The sequence below is a fragment of the Natator depressus genome, chromosome 3, assembly GCF_965152275.1.
Source record: "Natator depressus isolate rNatDep1 chromosome 3, rNatDep2.hap1, whole genome shotgun sequence".
In the NCBI taxonomy this organism is placed as follows: domain Eukaryota; kingdom Metazoa; phylum Chordata; order Testudines; family Cheloniidae; genus Natator; species Natator depressus.
Genome location: NC_134236.1, coordinates 62,998,899 through 63,025,883, shown reverse-complemented (window position 1 = coordinate 63,025,883; position 26,985 = coordinate 62,998,899). Strand labels below are relative to the sequence as shown.

The window sequence follows — 26,985 nt, the reverse complement described above, 5'->3', positions numbered from 1 at the left end:
ACCTTTAATATAAATATTTAGGTTGGACGTCCATCTGTAATGTCAGCTCAGGTGTCTTTCTTTTAGTTTTGGTTCTTAAAAGTCTGAAATCTGAGCCCTGAAAAGGTTACTGATGCAAATGCTGTTGTTGGCATCCTTTGCCATCTGCCAATTCCAGTCTCTTACCTGAATTCCCTCAGCTCCCACTGAAGTCAGTAAAGGCAGGAGTTGAAAGAAGCTAAATAGGAACCCAAAGTATCAAAAATATGATAAATTAGTGACTCCAGAAATCAAAGGTAATTGAGGTTACTCAGTACTTCATGGAATTTGACTTTAAACGTTGCTTTATGTGGATTTGTAATTGTTATAAAGTTAGCGCAGATTTACCTATCTAAACAAGAATATTATAGCATCTTAATGCATTAGGTGTTCTGGTTTGAGTTTTATCAGATACTTGGATTTATTAAAAACTTTTCTTGGAGAATATGATTGTTAATTCTTAATTTTATTAAAATAAAATCATAATCTTAAAATATTACATATTTTATTGCTAAAATTTAAGATTATTCAAACAAGTTACAAAATTTAATGTACTGGTCACCATTTGTGCTTTTTATTTATTGTTTGCTCGAACAGTGAAACGACATTTGTCTGTTTCTGATAAACTAACATTGTGCTGTTTGGGTTTTCAACGCTATAGGAGAATATATAAATTCAAAAAACTCAACCTGTGTTCCTTTTTTATAATTCAAACAGATATTTTCCTATAATGCTATCTTTTCAAAAAACCACCTATTTGTGGCCTAAGCTACGTGAGTGTTCCTTGCTTGAGAGTCTCTTCCTTCCAAGTGTCAAACTGACTTTCCTAATATTGATGTTATAACTTTATTTATATCATGGAAGTACACAAAAGCACGTGAGCTTTAAATGAGCAGTTGGGTCCATCATGCCATTTGCTGTACAAACACTAAGGAAGAGACAAATAGTTTTTCAGGAGAAAAACATCAAGACACGTTTGTTAAAGTTCATAGCTCACTTTTGGTTAATATTTATGTTCTCTCAGTCTTCACTTCCATTTTCTATTGGAAGACTCGGGTATTCTGGTGAAAAGAACAGAAACAGCTCTTGGTAAGATGCACTGCCAGTTCCCCAAAGAATGCACTTGATAAGGAGCAAAAGGACATTGTTTCTTATTTTGTTTGTATGTGTAGCTAGCTGCTCAGCCATGGTAGCTAGCTACATGGTTCCAAGAAGTGATTTTGGTCCCCTGTAGTTGAAGGGATACTTCCTTCTCTCTTGCCGCCTCCTGCTATTCTGTAGGTCTCCTCTTGGCAAAGGAGAAAGCAAGACTGTCACCCGCTCTTAGCGGATAGGGAACCTTCTACTGCAAACTGGTGTGCGTGGAGCTGTGTTCAGTCTGTGACATGAGCATGTTGTTGCTATGTAAATATCAGGTTTTTTTGAACATATTGTGTTCTACAGTTAGACTTTAAAGCCTATTTCTGTTAGTCTGTCTTTATGTGGGGCAGGGACAGAACTCTTGGTTGAAGGCTGATTACAAGATGATAGATGTTGCAGCTTACTCTCTTCACCCTCTAAGAGTGCCGTGAGGAAGCTGTGTAAGGCACGTTTGGGCTCATGGGGAGACTAGCTATCAGAAGGGTGTTAAGGATTCCTATATGCAGCTTACAAGATGTCATAGGAAGGAGACAGAAAGGGAGCTGTGCCACTGCTGCGGATCAGAATCTAGTACCTGCCTCCTCATCTCATCTTTGAGACATTCAGGCAATTGTTCTCTCCCTTTCAGCTGCTTTCTTATATATCTGACTTCCTTTCCCCAAATCAGCAGTGACATTGTGGGGTCCACACCAGCTTTGGGAGAGGATGCAGTAATGTAGCTGGGACTCTTGTGCCTTACTAACAGTCTTTCTGTCCTCAGTATTATCTGTATTGCCCTTGTTTTCAAAGCGAAAATGGGGAGATGTACACCTTAAGGCCCATAGAATAACCTTCTTTGGCACTGGGTCTGCAAAGATTTACCCCATGTGCTTAACTTTACACACTGTATATAATCTCACTTCAAAGGGACTTCTCACATTGCATCAAGTTAACATGTGTCTTGTCTTCATGGGGTGGGTTAGGGCATTAGTGCAGTTTACGATCTATCGTGACACTGTATTTGATTTGTGTTTGTACAACACCTAGCACGATGGAGTTTGTCCCAGTGCTTACTGGGGCCTCTGGACAATATTGCAATTATTGTTTAATAACAATTTACCCCTTAATAAATGGCTGAGATGATAGTGGCTCGTTCAGGAAGTCTAGCACTGTATAGGTGTCTGCATGGTGTAAAGTGGACAAAAATGAAATTTTCAGAGAAATGAATCTAGAAGAACAAAAGAAAATGTAGTTTGTTGCATCCCAGATAAATGTTGTCTAGGAAATATTATAAAGTTATCACTAATAGTTCTTTGAAGTCTCTATAAAGATTTGAAAGTGGTTCTGAAAGGTGTAGGGGATTGGTAATAGGTCACTGGTTCAGATATCTCTTATTGATAGTGAGACTAAAAATCATAACCGTCTGGAGCTGCTGTTCAGTGTATGTGAATTTAGATGGCCTCAGTTTAGTTCTGCTAGACAGGTGTTCACATCGTACAAATCACTCCCATACAGTCACTTTAGCTGGGGGTGTCGGAGAGTTACAGATTGTTATTTAATTTAGAGTAAATTTAGGACAGGGATATTTCCCATTTAATGACAACAACAGTTAAAGCTCCTAACACCTCTTTGTTGCTATATAAATGCTTAATGTCCATGGAGAGTAAACTACCCTTTTGCTCCTGTTTGCTTCTGGTCATGATTAAGGAGCATTGTTAGGACTTAGATTATCTTGGAAACTAAAGTCTATTTATTCAATCTAGTATTTCTTACCAGGACTTAATTAACTTTAAACATTTTAAAATTCCAAAATGTTTGAATAAGAAAATGTATATCAAAATTTTATAATTGTGGATGAAGCGAATTAAATTTATTTGGGTATCTTAAATAATTGGCTTAATTTGCAGCAGTGGAAATTTAGGTTAGATATTAGGAAAAACTATCTAACTTTTAAGAAGAGTTAAGCACTGGAACAAGTTACCTTGGGCGGTTGTGAAATCCCTGTCATTGGAGATTTTAAGAACCGGTTAGACAAACATTGATCAGGGATGGTCTGGGTATACTTAATCCTGCCTCAGCACAGGAGGATGGATTAGATAGATGAATGCCTGAGATCCTTTTCAGTTCTACATTTGTATGACCTTTATGTAAACTCTGTATTTCTTGAAAATTTTCCCCAAGGCTGAACTGTATGTACAGTAGTACCTTTCTTTCTGTTAGCCCCTTTACTGGTGTTTATATTCTTACGTTACAAATTTTTAAATACTCTGACTTTTTGCAAATTTCCTATGTTTGCAATAGGATAAAAATTATGTGATCTCATAAACAGTTGGTTCTAGTTAGCTCTGTTTCATTAGCAGTAAAAGTAACCTCAAGTTAAAAGAAAATACATCCCTGTAGTGTCTTATAGCCAAATCCCCATCTTTGTTTAGCCTACATATAAATCAGAAGATACTTCAGATGTGGAAATGAATTCTTATAAAGAGCATCTCAGAGGGAGAATAAGAACACTTTAAAATTAGGAGTTGCAATAACATGGTTATTTTTCTCTGAAGCAATTAGGCACTGGCCATTGGTTATAAGATACTGATGGTCTGGTCTGTTCCAGAATGACAATTGCTGTAATTCAATTTTTTGCCTTGTGTAACACTTGATACAGTGTGTGGCAATATACATATGGCTCAAAAGGTGGCTAAAGTTGGCTGGATTGAGTATTCCAGACTTTGAATATAGGTAACTGATTTATTTTTAAAAATAGTTTTCTGAGGAAATTCAGTCCACTAGCTCAGTGGTTTTCAAAGCCGGTCCGCCGCTTGTTCAGGGAAAGCCCCGGCACGCCGGGCTGGTTTGTTTACCTGCTGCGTCCTCAGGTTCGGCCGATCGCGGCTCCCACTGGCCGTGGTTCGCTGCTCCAGGCCAATGGGGGCTGCGGGAAGCGGCGCAGGCCAAGGGATGTGCTGGCTGCCCTTCCCGCAGCCCCCATTGGCCTGGAGCAGCGAACCACGGCCAGTGGGAGCCGCGATCGGCCGAACCTGCGGACGCGGCAGGTAAACAAACCAGCCTGGCGCTCTGGGGCTTTCCCTGAACAAGCAGCAGACTGGCTTTGAGAACCACTGCACTAGATTCTTTCTGTGATGAAGTTCTTGTTGATAAAATTATAGTTAGCTCAGGTCACTGTTAGCATAGAAATAGATAACCCAGTATTTTGGAAAATGTTTCAGTACAGGTATTGCTTTGGAGGATGAGTTTATAATAACTTAATACTAGGGTCCTGGACATTTGAATATCTGTGTAGCTGCATTTTGTATATGTCCACAGTTGGTTCTAGATAGTTATTGGTAAATACAGGGCTGTCAATGGAACGCTCTTTGTTTCTAGAAAATATTATTTTATTGTTATGGTCTGAAAACTGACACAAAATAGCTCTTATTACTTAACACCTCTGATTCCTGTTTGTGTTTTAGAGTCTGCTTAGTTTGGTGTTTAAACAAAACAAAACATGCTCTCTACTTCTACTAGCTTGGCAGAGCCAACACAGGTAAGAGTGAGAGCGCTGTATTCTATTTCTTGTTCATCATTAATATAGTAACATCACTTATATCTGTGCAAATCCTTTGAAAACAATGGGGGTGCACGCAGGTATCACTGACAATTTAAGATGACTTGCAAGACCCTCTTATTGTGGTGATATGCAAGAAGGAAGGAATCCATCTAGAATCTCGTAATATAGATAGCATTTGTAGACCTGGCAGAAACCCTCCTTGCCCACCCAGATTATTTGTAGACTACATGTATTTTATGTTGAAATCATGATGCCAAATACTGAATTGTGTAATGCTCTCTTTTTAGAGCCATATTGTGTTGCACATCTAAATATTCATCCCTTGTTTTCTTTCCCCTTTTCCCCTCTGCTCTGTCAGACATCGGGATAGAGACAAGTTTCTATCTTCCTATCTCTTTACCTCCTTGTCTTGCTCTAACTTGTTTCTGACTTGGCTTCTTACAGCTAGGGTGACCAGATAATAAGTGTAGAAGAATTCGGACAGGGTGTGAGGGGTAATAGGTGCCTATATATGAAAAAGCCCCAAATATCGGGACTGTCCCTATAAAATTGGGACATCTGGTCACCCTACTTACAGCTACCCTCTTCTTTAGTGTGGTGTTTTTTTTTTCTCACTTCTGCCTGCCCTGAGAGCAGTTTTACCAGGTTTCTCTTTGCACCTGTTTTTGTTGCTCTCAGCTTTTTGTTTCCCTGTTTGCATACCTTTTCCTTCAGCAGGCCACCTCCATAGGCTTTTCTCTCCCTTTCTGTAGCTGTCACTCAACTGCTCATTCTTCCTGATGTTTGTTTTTTACCCTTATAGTGAATGACTTCACTTCCCATATGGATAGTCTGGCTGACTCCATCCAACTTCCCCTTCTTACTAGTTACCCTCACTTAGTCTTCACAAATAATTGGTACATTAAATTCCTCTTTTACTGCTGCCATACTTCATTTAATACTCTTCACTTTCTTGCTGTCTTCTGCACAATCACTTTTTTTTAAACTCCCACTCCATAAACTTCTTTCTCTGAGAAGACAACCCAACCTCTTGTTTCTATCTCTCACCTCCCTTCCATGGTTTTTACTTTCTGATCCACCTACTTCTCTGCGTTTGACTCATTTACTCCCCAAACTGTTAGTCTGTGTCAGATCCCCCCACATCCTGGCTCTTTGGTTGCATTTTTCTACTCCTTTTCCCAATTTGCAAAGCAAGGAGTCCCAATATATGCCTCCACTACAAATTTTGTTCCTTCAGCTACTTTTCCTAAGTAATATTAATTCCTGTAATTATAAGCTTACCACCTGAGGGGAAAGGAAGTGATTACAGTAACTCCCACTTCCATTCTTTTATAAGCTGAGGAGAAGGAAAAAGTAGTCCAAAAATAAACAGTGTCCCTTTAAGGTCTTTTAGGACAGTGGTTTTCAACCGGGGATCTGCGATTCCTTTCAAGGTTGGCCGTGGGCACCACGGCTGAAGCTCAGAGTCCAAGCCCTAGTGCCCCCTGTGGGGCTGAAGCCCTGAGCTCTTATGCTCCTTGCGGGGCAGAAGCCCTGAGCCTATGGGCAGAGTTGGGGACATGGATGGCATTGCCCTCTCCACCCCCCAAACTGCAGTGCAAGAGCACGGCAATCCCGGGGGCTCCACACCTTCCCTCCCCCCCTCTGCCCTATCTCCTCTCCCGGCCTCCTGGCCAGGTCGGAAACCGGAGGTGGGCAGTGCAGGGCTGCTGCTGCTGTGGCTGGTGCCATGGAGTAGGCAGTGGCAGTGTTCCCTTGTCTCTTTCTGGTGCCCCAGGTTGAAGCTGCTCCTCAGCTTTCAGCCCCCTTTGCTCCTGCAGAGGCAGCTAGTAAGAGCCACCTGGGTAGGGAGACCTGGCTCCGTGGCTGGCAGACCCCTCTGGGAACAGGGACCGGAGGGGAGCCCTCCCAGCACACAGTCCCTAATGCCTCTCTCCCTGCACCCTGAGCTACACCCCTGCCTGTACACAGCCCCTAGCCACCCCCCTCCCTGCACCCTGAGCTATCCCCTTGTCCGCACACAGCCCCAGCTACCTTCCTGTCCGCACACAGCCCCTGGTCACCCCCCTCCCTGCACCCTGAGTACCCCCCTGCCTGCACACAGCCCAGTTTACCCCCTCCCTGCACCCTAAGCTGTTTTCAAACTTTCTGAGCTAAGCTCCCCACCTTTGAGTTATAATTTTTGATTGTGCCCCTGCCCCAACCCAGACAGGCTGGGTGGTCTTCTGAGGTGAGTCTGGGGTGGAGGCGGCACTCCCTCCCTGGACCCTGCCATAGGGAGGTGGCTTGAGCCCTGCTGGTCCCTGCCCCCCTTCCCCATAGAAGTCAAACTACTCTTATGCCCAGGCCCCTGCCTCTCTGCCCCTGCTGGGCCCTGGAGTTTTTATAGCATGTTGAGGGGTGCCTCCGAGAGAAACAGTTTGAGAACTCCTGTTTTAGGAGACTTCTGACTTAGTTGGCTAATATTACTAGTTTGTCCGAGAACTAGGTTAATTTACTGTTTTGGTAACCAATACAAATGATTATTCCTTTGCTGACATTTATCTACAGCACGAAACTGCTCCGTAATTTGGCATGATTAGCCATCTTTGCACAAAAGAGATCTGGGATTTAGAGTAAAAGGCAATTTGCATGGTGGGCATGAGGTGTATTTGAAGAATGTACAGCACCTTCTTGCAGTGACTAGAGCCAAGGTTAATACAAATAGTCTTCATTTTCTAAAGTATTTCTGAAATGTCACTTTTAGAATCAAACATTTATAGACCTTGTTTTTGTTTACAGTTGTTTATAAAACAGATGCAGTTACATGACAAAAATCACAAAAGGAGAGCTGATTCAAGAAGTAGGCTGACTGGAGCTTAGGTATATTTCAAGGCTGACCTTGGACTCCAGGCTTCAATCTTCTGTCTACTTCAGTTTTGTTTTGTTTTTATTCAGGCTGTTGAAGTTAAGGAGTTCCCGGGTGCTTAACTGTTTGAGTAAAATAATACTTTTAAACAAACCATATTCTGATGGGAGGAGTTGGCAAATCGGTAATTTAGTATACTGTATTAGTCTTTCTTCTCTGGAGACACAGGTTTAGATTTGACTTTCATTGCCAGTGGAAAGTATTTGATTTCAAATACAGCTGCACAGTGGGCATTATTTACTTACAGTCTGGGTACAGTCCCTGGAAGGGAGAAAAGGGAATAAAAAACAAGGGAAACAAGATCGGGTTCCTTAGCTAGAACAAGCTGCACTCACCTCTAAACATTGCTCATAGCCAAGGATGTGTAGCTTTTAAAAAGCACCCAAATTTATAATTTTCTTTGAGTTCTTACCCTTTTTATTGAAACAAATTCAGAGAGGTCTCAGAATACTAATTTCTTAAAAAGGAAAAAAAAAGGGGGGGGGGACGTTAGAATAACGAATCATGGCAAGTAAGTCCTTGAGTTCTCTGGTGTTTTTGCTGTCCTGTTGACACTAACTACGTGTGTCTGAAGTCATTTGTACTTTAAAAAAATGAATTTGAGATGAATTTATACAATGCTTTATTGTGCTTTGTATAACTACTTATATAGCTTTTAAATATGGATTTTTAAATTGCACGTTGTAAGTCATATCTCACCTCAAAGCTAGTCAGAATTCAAGTCATTCACAAGGGTTTTTTATAAATATGTGACAGATGACTCAAATGAGAACAACAAAAGAAAAATTCCTTCCTCCTCCATCAGAAGCTTAAGATGGTAAAAAAAAACCATTCTGGGGTAAATAAGGCTTTTCCAGAGTCTCAGTTTTGTAGTTCAGCACCGGTATGTTAATAAATTACTGCAGTGCAAAGTAAGATAACAGCATGTTGGCAAGACAGTAGTACATTTGATGAAGAATAAGGTATGTTCCTTCTAATTGGGTACAGTGTAGGAATATGAGCAATGTTCATCCTCCTTAAAATGTCAGTCATGGCCTTCTGCAGTTATAGCATAACAAAACATCACAAGCTTTCATTGTGAGATAATATAGGATGATTTTTTGTCACAAAATAAATAAAAAACATGTTGTAGGATTAGTATTGAAACAAGGAATAAACCTGTATGCACTAGGTACTCTTATTAGAACGTATATATGCATTCTAATAATGCAAATACAATTGTGAGATTTTTCTTGGTTTTTCAGATGCTTTAAACTAGCAGTAGATTATGTATTGGAAGATATTATTTGTTAATAGCAGGATTAAAGGTTTGTAATAGGGTTTAATTGTGATCACTTATATAAGTATATTTTGAAGTTGATCCCGTAGCACTGAAAAGACCAATCTGACCCGTAACCTAAGCTGTTCAAAAGAATAGATAAGGACTTCGATTTGCCTTTTTTGGACAAAATCCAGTTTTTAACTGGTTTGATGTTAAAATCAAACTGCTGTCATAAAGCATGTGTGATCAATGTTAGAAATCTGCTTTGATGCCAGTGCCACACGGTTAACATGAAGTATAAGTGATCTCCAAATCAACCTGAAAAGGTTTTTTCCTCCTTATTGTACGAAAGGCGTGGATTTATTTGAATAAATAGTGTGTAATAGGGTTTTAAAAATTTATTTGACTCAAACTTTTTTGACTCATGAAAGTTATATTTAAAAGTGTAAATTATGGAGATACTGGTCGTGCCTCCATAGTTAAGGTTGAGTTGTTTTTTTTTCACTAAACATTGAGGTTGGCTCTCTATTTTATGTATGAAGAATACAGTCAATCATCTCAAAAATTGCAGCACTTACTCTTTGAGTATAGAGTGACTTTTCTAAGAACTATATAAGTATCAGGGTATCTTACCATACTGTGTTCTCATTTTGTTTCAAAGTCATTTAAATTGATCAGAAGCATATTTAAATGTGAGTTTGGACACTTTTTTTTTGCATTTTTCTATTAAATGATTTAAGAGCTGCTTTATGCCTTCCGTCATTCATTAAGTTACAAAATAGTAAACATGAACTGTGTTTATAATACAGTTGATATACTTTGAACAGAGGAAATTTATTGGGACCAGTTGGAGTAAATTTACCATCTTAAAGGTTTTTATCTGTTTTGATCATTTGTTTAAAGTGATAAACTATTTTTTAGTTTGCTCATTTCTATTAAGAATTTTGGTAACGAACTTGACAAGAAAATGAGGATTAAAATAATCATTTTTGAAATATTACTGACTTCACCTTTATCACATGGGTTTTTTTTCCTATCATGTAATAGGTGAAGTATTATAGACACTTGGCACCTGATCACTTGCTGCAAATATGCCATCGACTAGGACCACTTCTAGAGCAAGAAATTCCTCAGAGTGTCCCTGGAGTGCAAACCTTATTAGGAGCTGGAAGACAGTCTTTGCTTCGCACAAATAAAAGTATGAAAATTCACAAGGGGGCTTAAAGACATCATTTTTATTATTTCATGCTATATTTTCATATGTTTGTAATTTTTTACAAATAGGTTGCAAACATGTTGTGTGGAAGGGATCTGCTCTTGCTGCATTACATTGTGGTAGGCCTCCAGAGTCACCAATAAACTATGGCAGCCCACCTAGTATAGGTAAGTCAGTTTCGTTATCACACTGAAAAGTATAACATTGCTAGTGCAATATTTGTAAATTCAGTAGAAATTGTTTATTGGTGTGACAGTTGGGTAACAGTGTATTTGTATTTACTCTCTTATGTGCTGTGTACCTTGTGCCTACCATGACTTCTGTTAGGATGGTCAATTATCCTGTTTTGAAAATGACAGGATGTACAATGTATGTCCAAATATTATCAATCCTGTTTTGAAGCTTTTGTTTTATTTGAGCCTTGTGGTATGAATTGGAATAAAATATTTCAAAATTATGAAAACAAGCAAACAATATTTGGCTAGCTGATAACGTGGTTGCAAAAATGAAGCTGCAGGTAGGATAGTCTATCATGTTAATGACTTATTTGGACTCAAGACGCTATAGTCTGCCTCCATTTCTGGAAAATACAATAGAATTCTTTTGCAGAGATTGTTTTAGTGTAGGGCTGTCAGGGTTCCTTCCCCACTCTGAACTCTAGGGTACAGATGTGGGGACCCGCATGAAAGACCCCCTAAGCTTATTCTTACCAGCTTAGGTTAAAAACTTCCCCAAGGTAAAACTTTGCCTTGTCCTTGAACAGTATGCTGCCACCACCAAGTGTTTTAAACAAAGAACGGGGAAAGAGACCACTTGGAGAAGTCTTCCCCCCAAAATATCCCCCCAAGTCCTACACACCCCCTTTCCTGGGGAGGCTTGAGAATAATATCCTAACCAATTGGTTACAAAATCATCAAAGACCGAAACCCCTGGATCTTGGAACAATGGAAAAATCAGTCAGGTCTTAAAAGAAGGATTTTATTAAATTATTAATTTAATTAATAAATATAAATTTATTTAAAAAAAAAAAAGAAAGGTAAAAATCATCTCTGTAAAATCAGGATGGAAAATACTTTACAGGGTATTCAGATTCAAAACACAGAGGATCCCCCTCTGCGCAAAACCTTAAAGTTACAGAAAACAGGAATAAACCTTCCTCTTAACACGGGGAAAATTCACATAAAACAAAAGATAAACTAATCCGCCTTGCCTGGTTTACCTATACTGGTTGCAATATTGGATACTTGGATTAGGATGAGTTTGAGAAGATGGATTTCTGTCTGGCCTCTCCCAATCCCAAGAGAGAACAACTACGTAAACAAAGAGCACAAACAAAAGCCTCCCCCGCAAGATTTGAAAGTATCTTGTTCCCTTATTGGTCCTTTGGGTCAGGTGCCAGCCAGGTTAGCTGAGCTTCTTAACCCTTTACAGGTAACAAGATGTTGCCTCTGTCCAGGAGGGATTTTATAGCACTGTATACAGAAAGGTGGTTACCCTTCCCTTTATATTTATGACAAGGGCCTTGTAGCAGGGAATATTGTTTCTCTGCTTCAACTGTTTGGTCCCATTTGCTTATTTCTTAGTTTTGTCCAGATTTGCTTTGTGCTATAGCATGGAACATGCACACGTTCTCTCTGTTGGGCTGCAACATGGCAGAACAACAGAAGTCTAGAAGGGTATTTCCTCCTCTTTTTTGTTCTTCCATGATTACCTTGAAGTTCTCACTCTGTCCGTGAGGAAGTGTTTCATTAGCCTTCAGCCTGTAATGAGGGACAGTTGTTTTGCTTTCTCTTTACCTCAAAGAGGGTAGTGATGAACATGATTTTGGAGAGAACGCATTGAGTCTTAATCTCTTCCTGTCGTAGAAAGGATAGCAGTGAGCAGAAATCTCACATTTTGAGCTTCCATCCATGCAGTCCTGCCATAGTTCCCCTTTCCATAAGGACAGTAGCTCAGTGAAAATAGGTATGTCAGCAGTGAGTGAAAACTTACCCAGCACCTCTTCAGGTTTAACACTGAGTTAAAAATATTTTGAGTCATTTAATGAGTTTTTGGATTCCTCTTTAAGAAATCAGGTTAGTCTCCTCTTCCTCTATTGTAAACTCTCCAGTAAACGTAATAGATGTCAGCATAAGAGCAATCTTCACATTGATTTTGCAATGATGACATGAATGGAAAGAGACTTGTTTAAATTTAATTTTTTCTTGAGGGAAACTAAATTTAAAACAGAATTTTTTTTCTCTTTTTTGGAACCTGCTGTGGGGAAGGACATGGGAGGCGGGGACAGATCAAAATAAAGATAAATCTGGGAAGCAAGTTCTACCAGATGTCTTCAATAGCTCTTCTTGGACTGAAATGGGGAGCGCTCTCAAATAGGTTTTCAGGCCTTATATATTAAGCAGCAGAAGGGTGGATTGATTTAACACTTATTTTAATTATGATTTAAATCAAGATTTCTTGCTTGCTGAGTTAAATAATTGGTGTTAATCTTGTTTTGGATTTACTTTTTAGTTATTTTCCTAAAGAAAGGTTCATTTTCATTGGTTAGTATAAGTATTAAAACATGCTGATGGAACAAGATATAGCCTATACATTAACTTTGGTACTTTCTGTTAACCAGGAGGATACATTATATCTATACATGCTTATTTAAGGACTCATATAACTTAAGATACATTTATTCAAATTCTTAATTTTTCCCTTTTTTAATTGTTAGAAAATGGTGAATAACAGTTAGCATTTGTGTTAAGTTGTGTGTGGATGCGAATTCAGTTCAATCTAAAATGTACAAAAACAGCGCTGAAAAATTGCTTTTATTAGTTAAATAAGGCTACCTTAAATGTGTTGGATATTTTTTCTTATGTAAGCTTATCAAAACATGTTTTGCATTTAAAATTAACTGATTTATTAAAGGAAGTATTAACTGTAGGTAGTGAATTGACAGATTGCTTCTGGTCTCTGTGGGCCAGATTTCAAAGGTATTTAGGCACCTAAAGATGCAGTTGGGTACTTTTGAAAAATTCCACTAGGCACCTAACTGCGCTTTTGGGTGCCAAAATACTTTTAAAAATCTAGCCCCAGGTTCTTAAGTTTTTAGAATTAGATCTCATCTTCTCCCACCTGGTTTTTATTCATAGACTGGAAAAGGAAAACAAGCTTTCCTGCTTTTTCAACTCAGTTTCTCAGCTTTGAATGAACTAGCCCAAATGAAGAAAATATTTTCTCGGCAGTTGCTAGCTAAACTGAAACCAAAAGTTGTTAATGCGACAGCTTTTCTGCACAACAGAAACTGAACGTTCTTACATTGTAAATAATGTAAATACCAGCATTTGCACCATTGCAAGGACTAATAATGATATAGAGCAGTGATTCTCAAACTTTTTTTCACTGACCACTTGAAAATTGCCGAGGGTCTTGACGGACCAGTTAATGATCTTTCCAAATGTTTTTTGTACTATTAGCTAACTGTTGTAAAGCACTTTGGCTAAAAGTGCTATATACAAAAAAATTAATAATAATAAACTTTTTTTGTTCTACAAATAAAAACACACAACTCATATTTTAATATGAGTAATTTTACCTTTCTAATGCGATAGATGTGCCCTGTTTCTCCTGCTGTGGCAGCCCCTGAGCTGGGTCTGGGAAGGAGGACGGTCTCTCTCCTGCCCCAGCGGCCCCTGAGCTGGGACTGGGAAGGAGGGAGGTCTGTCCCCCACCACAGCAGCCACATAGCTGAGACTGGGAAGGAGGGCCATCTCTCCCCGGCAGCCGCAGCCCTGGAGCTGGGGAAAGTCACCTCTTTCTCTGGCCACTGCTGCCCTTCACATCCCAAATTCCCCCTACCCTTTCTTCTCACCCCACTGCCCCCTACCCCCTATTCCCCCACGGCCACCACCTCACCTTACATGTGCATCTTCTCCAGGGTCCAGGCACCTAATTAGTGGAGCCATGCCTGTGCGGCTCCACTAATTAGGTGGGTGGCCCTTCGTTCTCTTGTGCTGCCGCCCATCTGCGCACCTTAGAGGGAACTATCCGTGGACCACCTGAATGGAGCTCGTGGACCACTGATGGTCCGAGGACCACAGTTTGAGAACCTTTGATATAGATAATGCAGTATATGACATATTTAGAATGTTTGAGTTGACTGTTTTTCCCTTTACCTTGTGTTACTTAATAATTCAGCACCTTTTAAGAACATAAGAATGGCCATGGTGCGTCAGTCCATCATCCATCTACCCCAGTATTCTATCTTCTGACAGTGGTTAGTGCCAGATGCTTTAGAGGGAGGGAACAGAACAGGGCAGTTGCTGAGTGATCCATCCCCTGTTGTCCTGTCCCAGCTTTTGGCAGTCAGAGGCTTTGGGATACCTGGAGCATAGGATTGCATCCCTGACCATCTTGGCTAACAGCCATTGATGGACTTGTCCTCCATGACTTTAATTCTTTTTTGAACCCAATTATATTTTGGCCTTCATAACAGTCACCCTGTGCAACTCACTGCCAGGGAATGTTTGCTGTTTGAAATACATCCTTATGTTTGTTTTAAACCTGTCTATTAATTTCATGGGTGACCACTGGTTCTTGTGTTATGTGAAGGGGTAAATAACACTTCCCTATTCATTTTCTCCACACTGTTCATGATTTATAGACCTCTATCATGTCCCCCCTTAGTTGTCTCTTTTCTAAGATGAACAGTCCCAGTCTCTTTAATCTCTTCTTGTATGGAAGCTGTTGCATAGCCCTAATAATTTTTGTTGCCCTTCTCTGTACCTGTTCCAATTCTAATGTATCATTTTTAAGATGGGACAACCAGAACTGGACACAGTATTCAAGGTGTGGGTGCACCCTGGATTTCTGTGGTGGCATTACGATATTTTCTTATGTTTCCTTTTCCTAATGGTTCCTAATATTGTTAGCTTTTTTTGACTGCCACTGTTCATTGGGCAGATGCTCTCAGAGAACTATCCACAGTGACTCCAAGATCTTTCTTGAGTGGTAATAGCTAATTTAGATCCCATTAGTTTGAATATATAATTGGGATTAATTTCTCCAGTGTGCATTACTTTGCATTTATCAACATTGAATTTTATCTGCCATTTGGTTGCCCAGTTTTATGAGATTCCTTTGTAACTTTTTGTCAGCTTTGGACTGAGCTATCTTAATTAGTTCAGTATGCCACCTTGCTATTAACCCCTTTTCCAGATCATTTATGAATGTGTTGAACAGCAAAGGTCCCACTACAGATGCTTAGGGAACCTCGTTATTTACCTCTTTTTTTTTTTTTTTTTTTTTTTGGTGAAAACTGACCATTTATTCTGACCTTTTGTGTCCTATTTTTTAACCAGTTACTGATCCTTAAGAGGTCATTTCTTCTTATCCCATGACTGCATGCTTTGCTTAAGAGTCTTTGGTGAGGGACCTGTCAAAGGCTTTCTGAAAGTCCAAGATCATTACATCTACTGGATCACCTTTGTTCACATGCTTGTTGACCCCCTCAAAGAATTCTACTAGATTGGTGAGGCATGGTTTATGTTTACAGAACATGTGTTGACTCTTCCCCAACAAATTGTGTTAATCTGTGTGTCTGATAATTCTGTTCTTTACTGTAGTTTCAACCAGTTTGCCTGGTACTGAAGTTAGGCTTACTGGTTGGCAATTGCCAAGATGGCCTCTGGAGCCTTTTTAAAAATTGATGTTATGTGAGCTATCCTTCAGTCCTCTGATATGGAGACTGATTTAAGTGATAGCTTACGTGCAGTTTCATATTTGAGTTCCTTCAGAACTGTTGGGGAAAAACCATCTGGTCCTGGTGACTTATTACTGTTTAATTTATCAATTTGTTCCAAAACTACCTCTTTTGACACCTCAGTCTGGGACAGTTCTTCAGATTTGTCACTTGGGCCATTCCTTTTAGGTGTGGGAATCTCCCTCACATCCTCTGCAGTGAAGATAGATGCAAAGAATTTGTTTAGCTTTTCTGCAATGGCCTTGTCTTCTTTGAGTGCACTTTTAGCACCCTGATCATCCATTGGCCTCACTCATTGTTTGGCAGGCTTCCTGCTTCTGATGTACCAGGGGCAGAACCATTTAGAGAGGGCAGGGGTGGCCCCTGCCTCTAGGCCCCCGCATTGGTGGAGATTGAAGGGGTATGGAGGGGGGACAGTGACCCCTGAAATGGATACATAGCAGAAGTGATATGTGGGGAGGGGCATCCAAATGTCTGCCTTCCATTTGGCCCTGCTCCCTCCCCAAGGGAGGAATGTTTGGTGTGGGAGTGGTGAGCTGGGTAATGGCTGCCACGTCCTCCAGGTTCAGGTTGGTGTAGTCCTCCGTGCCTGGGAACCACTGGGTACTGGTGGCCATGGTGACCGTGTAGGACGGCATGGCCCGCTCCGATGTGCGCACAGCCACAAGGAGTGGAGCTGCCCCCCACTGTGCCAGCTAGGGACTGAGTGCACGGGTGGGCCCCCCAGCAAGCACCTCCTTAGACATAGCTCCTCCCTGCACCCTGAGCTACACCCCCACCACAGCACACAGCCACTAGCTACCCCCTCCCTGCTTGCTCCCTGAGCTACACCCCTCTCTGCACAAAACCCCTCGCTATCCCTCTGCCAGCACCCTGAGCTACTCCCCTGCTTACACACAGAGCCTAGCTATCCCCTGCCTGGATCCTGAAGAGTTTTCAAACTTTTTGAGCTGAGCCCTCCTTTGAGTTATAATTTTTGGTCTCTCTCCCCTCTTCTCCCACCCCACCCCCCCATCTGCAAAAAAGCAAGAGTTTTCAAGTGCCTAAGTAGCCCCTGGAATCATGGTTAAAATTGCGCCCCCTCCTCCCCCACCTGAAATGGCACCCCTGTGATGTTCTTAAACATTTTTTTGCTGTCAGGTTTAGTGTCTTGCTAGTTGCTCTTCAGATTCTTTTTTGGCCTTTAAACTTTAAACTTGACTTGCCAGAGTTTATTCTCCTTTCTGTTTTCCTCAGTTGGATTTGACTTCCAATTTTTAAAGGATTTCTTTTTGCCTCTAGCTGTCTGTTTTTTACTCAGTTGTTTAGCCATGGTGGCATTTTTTTGGTCGTCTGACTAGTTTTAGGGCTTGGGGGGTGTGTGTCTATGTTTAGTTTGAGCCTCTATTATGGTGTTTTTAAATAGTTTCGGTGCAGTTTGCAGGCATTTCACTCTTGTGACGGTTTCTTTTGGTTTCTGTTTAATTAGCTTCCTCATTTTTGTGTAATTCCCTGTTTTGAAGTTAAATGCTGCTATGGCGGGTTTCTCTAGTATTTTCCTCCCTACCAGGATGTTAAATGTAATTACCTTATGGTTGCTGTTACTGAGGAGTCTGCCACTTGGACCAGATCCTGTGCTCCACTTAGTACTAAATCAAGAGTTGCCTTTCCTCTGGTAGGTTCCAGGACTATCTGTTTCAAGAAGCAGTCATTTATGGTATCTAGATATTTTATCTCTGCATCCTGTCCTGAGGTGACATGTACCCAGTCAGTATGGGGATAGTTGAAATCCCCCATTATCATTGTGTTTTCTGGTAGCCTCTGTAATCTCCCTGAGCATTTTACCGTCTCTGTCAGCATTCAATCCATTTTTTTCCATTTTGGAAAAAAAAGATTAGAACAATGTGACGTTGATACATATGGCCTAAAACGGAACAATTCAAGGCTATTTGATCTAGACTTTGCTGACGATATTGCTCTTATCAGTGAAGATGCCAACAGACTACAAAAATGCACAAACCAAGTAAAAGAAGTAACGGAGAGGATAGGTTTGAGATACAATGCAAAGAAATGTAAAGTCATGTTAATGGGGACTATAGGGATAGAAATCGAAATTGAAGAGAAGCTGGAGAAGGTGGACAGTTTTGTGTATCTTGGAAGTATCATCCGTCAAGATGGTATTATTTCTGAGGAAATAATAAGAATTGGGAAGGCAAACGCTGCATTTGGAAGACTGAAAAACATCTCCCTCAAGACAAAACTGAGCATGTACAAAGCAATTATCATCACCATCACAACATATAGCAGTGAGACATGGCAACTTACCAAGAAAGATATGCAAAAGCTGGATGCATTTAATCACAAATGTCTGAGAAGAATATTGGAGAATAATATATAAAGATAGGAAGACGAATGAAGAAGTCAGAAAATTTACTACCTTCTCACAGATAATCTACAAAAGAAGACATCAGTGGCTGGGACATGTTCTGAGAAGGGAAAAAGAATGCTTACCAAATACTGCCCTTGAATGGAAGCCAGAAAATGCAAGAAGAAAGAGAGGAAGACCACAAATAACATGGAAACGAACAGTTCTAAACAACATCAAGCACCTCAACATGAAATGGGAAGATTTGGAGAGAAGGGCAGTTGACAGGCAAGGATGGCAAATGTGGGTAGCCCAATGTGCAGCAAAGCATGGGATGGGCTAAGGTTTAATCAGCATTCTGGTTAGGAGATCAGTCGTGTATTCCTACTGCTGTAGTCTTATTATTCAAACATGGAATTTCTGTCCATAGAGATTCTGTGGTACAGATTGATTCATTTAAGATTTTTACTATATTTGACTCTCTGCTTTCTTGTGCATATAGTGCCACTCCCTCAATGGTGCGATCTACTGTCATTCCTATATATTTTTGTACCCTGATATTACGTTTCACATTGATTATCAGGAAGTTTCTGTGATGCCTGTTATATCAATATCCTCATTTAATACCAGGCACTCAAGTTCATCCTTCTTAGTATATACACTTCTTGCATTTGTATATAAGCACTTACAAAATTTGTCAATGTTTAGTTGTCTGCCTTCATGTAATGTAATTAAATGGGACTGTGTTTTTGTTTGACTCTTTCTCTTAAGTTCTGAACTGTACTTTATCAACTTCTGTCTCCTGTCTTTAACTCATTAAAATTTGAAGGCTTGTCGATACAGCATATTTTTATTTAAATGATTATAGTAAGTTTAGGCCTTAATATAGGTTTTCCTAATTTCAAATTTAATTTTAAACACGTTTATTTTTTAAAGAAAAATGTATTTCAGTACACACAATCCAATTAAAATTGAATGTTATTCTTCTTCGAGTGCTTGTTCATGTCCATTCCATTGTGGGTGTGTGTGCTCGCCACATGCACCAGTGCCGGAAGTTTTTCACTTAGCGGTATCTGTAAGGGACTGGCTCTGGCGACTTTTGGAGTGGTGCCCGTATGGCTTGGTATAAGGGGCGCCGCTCACTGCCCCCACCCTCAGTTCCTTCTTACCACCAGTGATGGTGCTTTAACATCGTCTTGGTTTGGCAAGCCTTCTCTTTCTTAATCAGCTGATATCTATTTATAGGGAAAAGTTCATAAGTTATTAGTTTCCCTTAGTGTAGTTAGTTATTCTTGGATGGGACTCAGACTAGGGATGAAGCATGCCCGTGTCCCCAGGCTTCAAACCCTGCGATCACTGTAAAAAATGGATACCCATCAGCGACCCTCATAGTAATTGTTTGAGGTGCCTGGGCAAGACCCATATCAGCAACAAGAGTCTTATCTGTAAAGGGATCAAACCTTGGACCAAAAAGGAGCGATACATATGTCTCTGGGCGCTCCTGATGGAATCGGCACTGACACAGGCACTGGAGCTGTCCAGGTTGGACTCTGCTCTCAGTACTGCTGTGTTGGTACGGAGCTCTCCGCCAGTGCTGTCTTCGGGCCGACACTGATCATCCCCTCCCAGCCTTTCTTTGCCTTCTGGACAGTGCCGGAGAGGGGGGATCTCCTACATCCTGTAAAGGGAAGGAGAGGGCTGGAGGGGAGCAAGGACCCGAGAAGGGCAGCTCCTCACCCACGAGCAGGAGTCAGGCCCCGGCTCAGGTTGAGTGAGTTAGCCCATCCCAAGACGCGCCTGCCACCCCTGACAGCGACGTGGGTGTCCAGCACCTGGACATGCCATCAATGCCTCAGGCGGCGCAGGACATGTTAGTCTTACCGGTGCTGCTCACACTTGCCAGGGTGGTGTCCCGTTCTAAGGGCAAACCGCCCTGGGACCTTTCCAGCGGCCCCCATCTGTGTAGCCCTGCTCCTTTCCTCAGGAAGTGTCTCGCCAGCGGTCACCCTCACAGAGCTGCCAGACCTCGGTCATGGGGAGGCAGACCCGTCAGAGCCCCCACCCATCTCCCGATTCGGGGCACCATTCACCAGGCTTGAGACACAGATTGCTGGTGACTTGGCACAAACCCATGGAGGTGCGTCTGTCCCTACAGCCCCAGTATTGGAATCGACCTAGTGTTCAGCGCCGCTCCAGGAGCCTCGTTGCTGGAGCGCTGGTATGGGTTGCCGTCAGGTCAGCGTTCCCCACCTCAGTGGTCGACTCGCTCCTGCTCCGCGGACTGGCACCGCTGAAGAAGCACAAGGTGTAGGTCACCTGGCTGCCATTGACAATCTGCCAAATGCCATCGGTCTCCGGGAGCTCAGCACAGGGACTTGTCACCCTCGGACAGATCCATGTTGCAGCACTGGGATCAGTAGCATCACTACCGGAATAAACAGTTGGCACCATCCTGATCTCCCAGAAGCAGTCCCTCCTCTTCAGACTCCAGTACTGAGCAGGAGTCCATACCAGCGGGCCAGGGCCCCGCATCGGGGTACCTATGCTACTGGTGGCGCAGCCCGTTGTAAAGGGCTTCCCCATGGTACTCCCAGAATCCTTGGGGTTTCTGCAGCCCTCACATGGGTTCAGGTCAGACTCGAGGGCCTCGGACAAGCCATCAGTCACTGTCTCCTGCCTGCCCCTGGATGCAGATGGCTCTGGGGAGAAGCTCCTCCTCCCCTCCACTCCCCTCGATTCACCCAGCTCCTATGGAGGAGCCAGTCGAGCAGCCTGTGGAGGCGTCAGTTCCTTCAGTGCCTGCTTCCTTCTTGTCCTTGCCTGACGAGGCGATTACAGGACTCCCTCATCCAGTCCCGCAGGATGATGCTCAGGCCCGTCAGGAGCTATTAAAGAGGATCGCCTTGAACTTGGAGCTTCATGCTGAGCAGCTGGAAGAACCCTCGGACTCACTATCCGATGTCCTCAGCTCAGCAGCCCCAGCCAGGGTGGCATTGCCCTTACACGAGGGAGTGGCAAAGATCACCAAGTCCTTATTGCAGACTCCCTCGTCACTGCCCCCATCTCCAAAAGGGCAGAGTGAAAGTACTATGTGCCCGCTAAGGGATATGAATACCTTTATGTGCACCCTGCCCCAAGCTCCCTGGTGGTCTCGGCCGTTAATGAACGGGAAAGGCAGGGCCAGCCTGCAGCGACCCCCAAGAATAAAGACTTGAAGAGGCTCGATTTATTTGGGAGGGAAATTTATTCTGGAGTCTACAACTGCGAGTGGCCAATTACCAGGCCCTGCTTGGCTGCTATGATTTCTACATGTGGCAGTCCATGGCCAAGTTCGGGGATTTGCTGCCTGAGGACCCCAAGAAGGAGTTCTATGCAGTCCTTGAAGAGGGCAAAGTGGTAGTCAGAGCGGCCCTCCACATAGCTTCAGATGTGGCGGACTCTGTGGCCATCTCCATGAAGAGGGCATCCTGGCTGCAGTCTTCGGGCCTGTTGACGGAAGTCCAACAGTCAATACAGGACCTCCCGTTTGATGGCCAAGCTCTGTTTGTCGAACAAACAGACACAAAACTGCATGGGCTCAAGGACTCCTGGCCGACCTTACAGACCCTGGACCAGTACACCCTGCGCCCACAGCATTTCCAGGGCTCTGGGAGCCAACCCAGGTCGGAGCCTGCCTGTAAAAAGGGCAGAGGCTACAGATGCCTGCAAGGTTACCAGCCAGTGCCCTCTGCCTAGTCAACCTCCACCCACAACCATCCGGGTGGTAAGTGGGCATTTTGAGGGTGTTCCCGAGGGCGACCTACCAGCTTGTTTCCCGGATCGTGTTTCTTTGCATTTCTCCAACCACCTGTCTCCTTTCCTCCCTCTATGGGCTTCTATAACTTTGGACCGCTGGGTCTTCAACACCGTGGCCCAGGGTTATACCCTCCAGTTTCTTTCTGTTCCTCCCTCCCACCCCTGTTCCCCGTCCCTCTTCAGAGACCCTTCTCACGAGCAACTGCTCGCCCAAGAGGTTCAGAGGCTTCTGCAAGTGGGGGCCATGGAGGAAATCCCTCAGGAGTACAGGGGCAAGGGATTCTACTCCTGGTACTTTCTGATCCCCAGAGCCAAAGGGAGTCTGAGACCCATTCTGGACCTGTGAGATCTCAATAAACATCTTAAGAAGTTAAAGTTCCGCTGGGCCTCCATCATTCCCGCGCTGGTATGCCACCCTCTATTTGAAAGACGCTTACTTCCACATATCGATATTCCAAGAACACAGGCTATTCCTGCATTTCACGGTTGGCCCTGCTCACTACCAGCTTGTGATGCACCTGTTCGGCCTGGCTACAGTCCTGAGGGTGTTTACCAAATGCATGGTGGTGGCGGCCTACCTCAGGCGTCGAGGTATCCAGGTTTACCTGTACCTCGATGACTGGCTTATCAAGGGCCACTCCAGGTCTCAAGTCCTGTGTGACGTCTTGGTGCTGCAGATCACATGCCGTGTCCTGGGCCTGTTGATAAACAAGGAAAAATCAATGTTCGTCGCGGTTCAAAGAATAGAATTAATCAGCGTGGTTCCTGACTTCACCCATGCTAGAGTGTTTCTGCCGCAGAACAGGTTCAAGACGATGGTGAGTCTCATTGCCAGCGTCTCCATATGTCCCGTAACCATGACCCGGGTCTGCCTCATGTTCTTGGGCCACATGGCGGCGTGCACTTACGTTGTTTGTCATGCGAGGCTCAGGCTGCAACCCCTCCAGCGGTGGCTGTCAACAGTCTACATCCCGTCACGATTCCACCGAAAGTACTTAACTTCCCTGCAGTGGTGGGCCGATCCGAGGACAGTCCTGGAAGGAGTTCCATTCAAGAGTCCTCAATCCTCGTTTTCTCTGTTGGAGGCCTCTGGCCTTGACTGGGGAGCATATCTCGGCACGTTGTGGACACCAGGGATGTGGTCCCCAGAGGAGCTGACATTGCACATAAACGTCCGGGAGCAGAGGGCAATCCCCCTAGCCTGCGGGGTCTTTCTGCTGCACCTTTCCGGTCTAAGTGTGCAGGTACTCTTGGACAACACGGCCTCGATGTTTTACATCAACAGGCAAGGGGGGGGCCCTGCTCGTTGGCTTTCAGGAAGCGTTCCATTTGTGGGTCTTTTGCATCCAGCACGACATCCATCTCAAGGCATTGCACCTCCCTGATGTCCGGAATGCGCTTGTGGATCGCCTCAGCAGGTCCTTCTCTCCCGACAAGTGGTTCCTCCGACCGGAGGTTGTCCAGATACTTTTCTGATGGTGGGGAGCTCCCCGAGTGGACCTGTTCGCCACCAGACAGAACAGGAAGTGCCAGCAGTTCTGCTGTCTCCAGAGCTTAGGCAACAACGCCCTCTCTGATGCCCCCCTTCTGTTGTGGGAAGGGGATCTAATGTACACATTGCCGCCGATTCTGCTAGCTAGCAGGGTCCTAACAAAAGTCAAAAGAGAAGAGGTGAGAGTCATCGTGATCGCCCTGGGGTGGCCTCGCCAGCACTGGTTTGGCACGCTCATGGACCTGGCCGTGGCTCCCTCATGGCTGCTGCCCAGCCATCCAGATTTCCTCTCTCAAGACCACAGTCTGCTCCTGCACCCAAACTTTCCCTCTCTCCACCTCACGGCTTCGTTGCTGAGTGGCTGAACCTGGCGGAAAGGGCCTGCTCCAGACAGGTACAGCAGATCCTCTTGGAAAGCAGAAAACCCTCCACCATGGCAACTTACTTGGCAAAGTGGAGGCGGTTCTCCGGCTGGGCAGAAATGCGTGGCATCTCCACGACACAGTCGCCTGTACAGTCCATCCTCGATTACTTGCTCCACCTTAAGCAGCGAGGCCTTGCATTTTTCTCCACCAAGGTGCACTTGGCAGCCATATTGGCTTTCCACCAGCAGGTTCAGGGCAAATTGGTGTGCCCACATGACATGTCTCTCTGGTTCCTGAAAGGATTAGAATGGCTCTTCCTACCTGTTCAGGACCTGATTCCATAATGGCACCTCAGCCTCGTCCTCTCGAGGATCACAGGGCCTCCCTTTGAGTCACTGGCCTCTTGCTCCTTGTCACATCTGTCATGGAAGGTAGCTTTTCTTGTAGCCATTACTTTGGCAAGGTGAGGTTCCGAGATTAAAACCCTCACTTTGGAACCCCCATACATGGTTTTCTACAAGGACAAGGTCCAGCTGCGACCCCACCCGGCGTTCCAGCCTAAGGTGGTGACTCACTTCCATGTTAACCAGGATATCTTTCTCCTGGTTCTGTGTCTGAAATGGCACTGAACTGTGGCGGAGAGGCAGCTGCACACCTTGAATGTCTGGCACGCCCTGACCTTCTACCTGGAGCACACCAAGGCCTTCTGCAAGTTCACCCAACTCTTTATTGCGACAGTGGACCGGATGAAAGGTTTACCGGTGTTCTTGCAGAGGATCTCTAATTGGATCACATAGTGCATCCGGATCTGTTATGAGTTGGCATGGACTGAGTCACCACCTATACTAAAGGCCCAATTGACCAGGGCACAAGCGCCCTCGGCAGCCTTCCTATTGCATGTCCCCACCCACGACATCTGCAGCGCCCCAACGTGGTCTTCAGTACACGTTCACGACACGTTACACCATTAACCAGCAGCACAGAGATGATGCTGGATTCGGTAGAGTTGTGTTGCAATAGACACATCCATGAACTCCTACCCGCCTCTGGTGGCACTGCTTGGGAGTCAACTACAATGGAATGGACATGAGCAAGCACTCAAAGAAGAAAAGACAGTTACCTGGTTCATAACTGGTGTTCTTCAAGATGTGTTGCTCATGTCCATTCCATGACCCGTCCTCCTTCCCCACTGTTGGAGTTTCCAGCAAGAAGGAACCGAAGGTCAGGGGGAGCCAGGGTGCCCCTTATACCACGCCATACAGGCACCACTCCATAGGGTGCCAGAGCTGGTCCTTACTGCTGAGGGGAAAACTTCTGGCACTGTTGCATGTGGCGAGCAGACACCACTACAATGGAATGGACATGACCAACACATCTCAAAGAGCACCAGTTACAAAACCGGTAACTCTCATGTTTTTTAATCTACCCTGAGAAGTAGTTTCCAGCTAATTTCCTGTTTCAACCCCCCATGGACCCAGTATTTTTTAAAAAGTAACCAAGACACTGAATCCGTCCAAAGCAGGAGGAAAAAAACATCCCTGGGAAAAACATTTTTTCTTTTGGATCTACGGTGAGGAAGCTCAGTAATTTGGTACTTTTTATATGGGTGTACTGCAGTCAAGAGTGGGAGCATTCTAACAACAGCAGGCTATAGAAAAATGCATAGATTAAAAAAAATTTTAATGCACAAACAACAAAGGTAAATGTACAGGCACTATGCTTTCCACAGAAGAGTGAGAGGGGTTTGTTTTGTTAGAATAGCTGGTTGAAGCTGCTTTCTCCAGATGTCCTGTTGGTTTTACCAGAACAATTTTGACAAAATCTATTGAATTCAACTTCTTGACGTGTAAAGATAAAAATCCCTATTCTACACAAATCTTTTCTGATTTTCTGATTCAAATCTGACTTCAACACCTGGAGGTTCTTCGCTAAATCCTAAATCCTAGTCTTTAAATACATACACTAGATATGCATTCTGGGGGAACGAAAACTGCACGTCCCTTCTTGATGCAGGAAAGATACATATCCAGCTCTTAGTCTGACAACAAAAGGTGGTAATATATCTGTTTATTTCTTTATTCGGTATAGTGGTGTACTAATCTCTGATTAATCTTAGATTAAATCATTTAAATTGAGCCTGTTACTTCAACAATCTCGAGTCGTTAACTCAGACACGCAACAAGCTTGACTAACATAAATGCTTTTAACACACTTTTTAAAAAACAAAACAAAACTGCACACAGCGTCAGCCAGCCTTCTAGGCAGACATTCGTATGGAATTAAAATACCTTGTACAATTCCTGCTTCTCAAGGAAACTATAGAAATATCTACGGAATGTAAAAACCTGTATATTCATATGTACTGATCTAATTGTTGTCATATCACTAATTCCTTTCTATACAATTTAAGACTTTTTGTAAAAGCTGCCTAAAAGCTAGCTTAAGAACAAAAATAATTTAAAAAAATTGTGGGCTTTTAAACTTTTTTTTTTTAAAGTACACTTCCTCCAGGGAGGGGAGGATGCTGAAGCAAAAAATGGTGCTCCTTCAAACCTGAATTTCCACAGTTGAAAAGAGCTCTCGCACTTTTAAAGATTCTTGTAGACTCTCCTGAAAACAGTACTGTACTCTGTGCTTGGAGTCTTCGAGGAAAGTTGGACCCACAGGCATGAGAACTTGAATTAGCCCTGCTGCTTCTCCTTGTGACCATGAAGAATATTTCTAGACTTTGTGGAGACCACCCACAGAAACAGGTCTCTCTGGAAAATAATAGTGATTATTTACTATGTCTTTTTCAACTGGTCCATTTTTGGCTGTGTAAAAGTTTTCAGAGGTCTTGCCTGTTGTCCTATTTCCCAAAGCCACTAAGGTTAATGGTGCTGCCATCTCAGCTGTGATTGAACCAGCGTTCTCTGGAGGTATAGTGCAGCTATCTCCCTTCATAAATTCAGAGCTTTCAGAGCGGGGTGTGTGTGTGTGTGTGTGTGTGTGAACTGTACTTTCCAACATGAACAATTTTTTGATTTGGCATTGAATGTCTTGGGCCTTTCAGCATTTTTGAACTAGTTCTGTATGCTTGTCAACCACAGCATGGCCTCAGGGTTCTCTTGTTGAGTGATGGCAAAAAAAGCTTTGACAATGAGCCAAAAAGATGACTTC

At 43.3% G+C, this 26,985-nt stretch overlaps 1 protein-coding gene across 1 annotated transcript in view; it reads left to right on the top strand.

Annotated features, from left to right (window-relative positions):
- The window catches only part of PHIP (PHIP subunit of CUL4-Ring ligase complex), a 296,706-nt gene that overhangs the window by 3,703 nt on the left and 266,018 nt on the right, over positions 1-26,985 (top strand). Inside the window, exons 5-6 of the mRNA XM_074948017.1 lie at positions 9,916-10,066; positions 10,153-10,251. Coding sequence (XP_074804118.1) covers positions 9,916-10,066; positions 10,153-10,251 — 250 coding nt within the window. The remainder of the gene's footprint in view (positions 1-9,915; positions 10,067-10,152; positions 10,252-26,985) is intronic.